Source organism: Atta cephalotes (genome assembly GCF_000143395.1).
Source record: "Atta cephalotes unplaced genomic scaffold scaffold00009, whole genome shotgun sequence".
Taxonomy (NCBI): Eukaryota; Metazoa; Arthropoda; class Insecta; order Hymenoptera; family Formicidae; genus Atta; species Atta cephalotes.
The window spans coordinates 5685175-5690046 of NW_012130073.1; the positions used below are offsets into that span (position 1 = coordinate 5685175).

General features: G+C 25.6%; 1 protein-coding gene across 1 annotated transcript in view; it reads left to right on the top strand.

The window, feature by feature from the left end:
- Positions 1 to 4872, top strand: part of LOC105627656 (cytochrome P450 4d2-like) — a 17681-nt gene that overhangs the window by 9278 nt on the left and 3531 nt on the right. Inside the window, exons 10-12 of the mRNA XM_012208934.1 lie at positions 865 to 901; positions 1277 to 1456; positions 1525 to 1683. Of these exons, the coding sequence (XP_012064324.1) occupies positions 865 to 901; positions 1277 to 1456; positions 1525 to 1683 (376 nt within the window). The remainder of the gene's footprint in view (positions 1 to 864; positions 902 to 1276; positions 1457 to 1524; positions 1684 to 4872) is intronic.

Sequence of the window (4872 nt, forward strand, 5' to 3'; positions counted from 1 at the left end):
AGAGAGAGAGAGAGGAAAGCCCCTTATTATGGGATAGGTGCTAATATAAGATAGCGGCGTTTTTGCTAAACTAATAGATATTATCTATTGGTTCTATCATAAATTTATTGTTCTTGGGTAGAAAACTATTTAGTAGAAAATTCATTATTAGATCATACCTATAGTCATTGTAAAAAAAAGATTTTAGAATTTGAATGTTTTCAAGTTTTATTGAAGTAAGTCTTTAAATATTGTTTATTATTTAATAAATAAATATTTGGCAATAAATTCTTCATGTAGTGATAGAGTAAGGTCATACTAATAAAAAAATACGGAATATGTTGAATTGCTTAATTACAGAAGTTAGATTTGATAAAACCGTAAGACGTGGAAATCGTAATATGAGAGTATTTCTAATACAAATAACCCATGTTCTCATGTCATAGTGAAAATCATTGTTAAAGTATAAACATTATCGTATAATAAAAAGAACAACCGGAATGAACATCGTGTGCCTATTTTTGCGATGCTTGATTTCAAAACGAGTTCTTGGGTATAATGTATCGCATACTCATTTTTCGCGCAGCCTGGCTGTGTTTGTATTTAAGAAACATTAAATACAATTTTTTTAGTTATAATACTTATTATATACTTGCGTTTTACTATCGATTTCTCGGGGCATCTCATATTAGGAGCACAATTTTTTGACTTTGCGATTTTGCTCACATTTCTTTAATTTAAAAAAAATGAAATTTAAATTTTATATAACATTATTTTAAAGCTTATTAAATTCCCTTCAAAATGACTTAATATTTTTTTTAATTCCATTTTTCAGTCCATAAATTTCTAGCATTTATCTAAAATGAACTCGATATCTCATAATAGGGCCTTTCCTCTACATATTTAGATATAAAATCATCAGGTAAGTGTTAATGCAAAAATAACTCTCTCCTTAATTGTCTAATATCAATTTATACACAAATTTTTACAATAATTATTTATAAGTTCTCTTTCTTTTCCTTTTTTGTTTTTTATAAGATAATATTTTCAATATTTTATATACATAATATTATCAAAAATAGAACTTGTCAATTTTAAACATTTTTATAGTAAATTTAATTACGTGTAATAGATTTCCAAAATCAATAACTTATAGAGTAAAAGAAGTGCATTTTAATAAAATAATTTATATATAAGTGAATATTCGTGCACACGTGTATGCGACTCACATTTGTAATTTTCTACTAATTTAATGTTTAAAAATTATTTATTTACATATGCTACATGATGTTTTCAGAAACACATTTGGTGCCTTCTGGAACAATTCTGCATTTAAATATTTACGATATTCATAGAGATCCAAATTTCTGGCCAAATCCAGATGTATTCGATCCAGATAGATTTTTGTTAGAGAAAATTCAAAAACGTCATCCTTATTCCTATTTACCATTTAGCGCAGGACCACGAAATTGTATAGGTAATGTTAAATGTATATAAGATATTAATTTATTCATAAACAATTTCTAATATATTTACGAATAATAGGACAACGATTTGCTATGATGGAACTAAAAGCTATAATGGCGACATTGATATATAACTTTTATCTGGAACCCATCGATTATTTAAAGGATCTTCAATTTAAAACGGATTTAATAAGCCGTGTTACACAGCCGATCCGTATACGATTTATTCCAATCAATCGTACTCCATCTAAGGTCATATAATTTTATTTATTGTAATAAGACAATGTTAAAAATCATTAGACAAAATAATTCAAGGATTATTATATATTCTTGTATAATCAATTTTAAAAAATATAATGACTTATACTAACACAATAAATTTTATTATGTTGGTATAAATCGTTATATTTTTTAATTTTTAATTAAATCTATATTTGATGGAAAAATGTGTTGAACATTATTAAATACAAATTTTATTTTATATAAACAAAAATTTAAAGCAACGTTAGCATTGTCTGTTTTATCAATTATAAACGTAATTTTCATAAAAGATTTTTGTATATATTACTTTTACACGTATTTGGAAATTCTTTTTCAGAATATAAAAATATATGCATTAATACTAGTTTTGATGTGAGTAGAGTTTATGTCGAAAAAGAAAAGTTTTAAAATTAAGAGATCTTCTCATTTCTAGTTTCAGTATAATTCAATATAGTAAAATTGTCAAATTGTAACAACATTTGATATAAAAGCTTGCAATCTGCACTTACGAAATTGGAGTCTCCAGATTAGTAGATTATGTGAAAAAAATATATTGAGTTCTTAAAATTAAACTTATTATTAAACATCTAATTTAATACAAAAATTCTTTATGAAAATTTGCGTTAATGTATGTGTACTTAATATTGATGTAATTATATGTAATAATATGTCGATGATCATAAATCATACATATGTGTTATAAATCATATATGTGTAGGTTTAATGAGTAAAACAGTGATTCTAACAGAGTTCGGCCACCAGCATTTTCTTAATTTAGAGTAACTCTGGCAAATACACCGCGATGGAATTTACGCCGCAGAAGTCAGAAAAAATAAAAGGAATGGAGATAACTTTCCCGCAACTACTCTCTGTTATATGCCTTTATGTTATATTAGTATTGTATTATGATTTCAATTTCTTACTATTAATATTAATGAAATTATTATAAGTTGAATCAATTTGTGACTGTAATAAGTAGCGTCATAAATTATAATCTATATAAAATGATTATTGTAGGGCGCGTAAAAAACTTAGTGGTCATTTCGTGATATATAAGTGTAGAGGAATAGTAAAGTTATGTTGTATAGCAAAATACAAGTGTTTTATATTCTCTTATATTCTTTGTTTAGTTTGTTGTCTTGTATCCCACTTGTTTGGGATATATAGCATTTTTAATGGGCGGGATTTATGCCCAAAGTATATACAATAAAGTATTCAGATTGGAATCAGTGCACTAAATGCAATGAACACATTACATGAAATATGTACCTCATGTAATAACACTTGTAATATATTGTAGGAAAATTGTAATTATTATTACTTCATATACATATTTATCATTCTTATTCCTTAATAAAACTTTGAAAACATTTTATGAGTTATTGTATTATTTTATGTCTTATTTATAAGCATAATTTGTAAATTTTTTTATGAGCCATATATATATACTCTCCTCCTCTTATGAGTAGCTATATATCTCATCCATGGGATATATGACAAAAATGCAGGAGTTTCGAAAAGTTTGTTTTAACACAAAAAATAAAATTCGGATTTCTAATATTTTTTTCATAGTAGTAAACAGTACAAAGTTTTTACTGATTGCCATTAAGCTGGATCCCCCCATTTTTTTTTATTACTGCTAAACGGTTTGAGCACTAAAATTCGGAATAAAGTACTAAATTAGCACCTAAACAGCACTAAATTTTTGATCTATTCCGAATTTTATTTTCGATGGTGAGAGGTCCAGCAATAGACGTTTTTTATAATATGTAAAAATAAAAGTTCAATTCTAAACGTTTCTGTAATCAGTAGTTTTTCCTTCATTAAGTATAATAATGAATTTATCTATTTATTTTTCTATCTTTTTTATCTCTTTAATTATCGATAAGATAATTAACTTACTTTAGTATGGAAGCACGATTGTTAAATAAAATAATTTATATAAATTATTACTTTCTAAATCTGAATCAGTGGATAATCACTGACATCAGTGCCAAGTATGTTGATAATCAGTGAATTAAATGTGAGATTCCTAACCTAGTTAATCTTTATTATGTGATTTAACTAATCTTGTTTTAATGCTTAAATTCAATGAATATGGTATTGAAAGATCGAAATTAATATGTAAATATTAGTATTTTAATTATTAATGCTCAAATATTCTTTCTTTTTAGTTAAACTTCATTGATTATCAGTGCCAAATATGCCATTGGATAATTAGTGACTATCCACTGATTTAGATTTAGACAGTATATATTTTTATATTTAAATATATTTTAAATTTTTATTATTTCATTATTTCTCAAATTTTTTATTATTTTAAAAATTATGTTTATTATATATCTTTAGAATCATGTCTGGTACTTTCTGCAGCAATAATACAATTGTTTATCTACGATATTGATCAAAATCCCCGTTTTTGGCCAAATCCAGATGTATTCGATTCAGATTTTTATTTGAGAGAATTAAAAATCGTCATCCTTATTCCTACTTATAAAATTGTATAGGTAATGTATAAGATGTTAATTGTCATATAAATAAATTCTAATGTATTTACGAATAATAGGACAACGATTTACTGTGGAACTGAAAGCTATAATTGCATCGTTAATACATAATTTTTATTTGGAACCCGTTGATTAAAAGTAATTTAAAAGATCTTTGATTCATGGTGGAAATTATACTTTGCATTGCACATCCAATTCGTGTACGATTTGTCTCAATCGAACATTTGCAAACTAAAGCTGATATATAATTTTATTCGGAAAGAATAAAGCAATCCTATTCTTTCCACTGAAGAAATTTTTATACACACATAAGAATTTTTTATACACACATTCGTATGTGTTAGTTTGTAACAAAGAATTAAAGTAGATATAATTATATTATTTTATATATGCTATTTTTGTGATGTTTTGATATGTTCAAAATAATTTATATTTCTTTTTCTATTTTTCTAAGAGATTTTTTATCGGACTCAGTCAAACAATTGATAAACATTGTTTACATTAATAAAAATTGTTTTGCGAAATAAATATGCATAATTAAGCGTCTCTCTCTCTCTCTCTCTNTCTNTCTNTCTCTCTCTCTCTCTCTNTACTCTCTACTCTCTACTCTACGTCTACTACGTACGGTACTACGTCGTACGTACGTACGTCGTACGTAC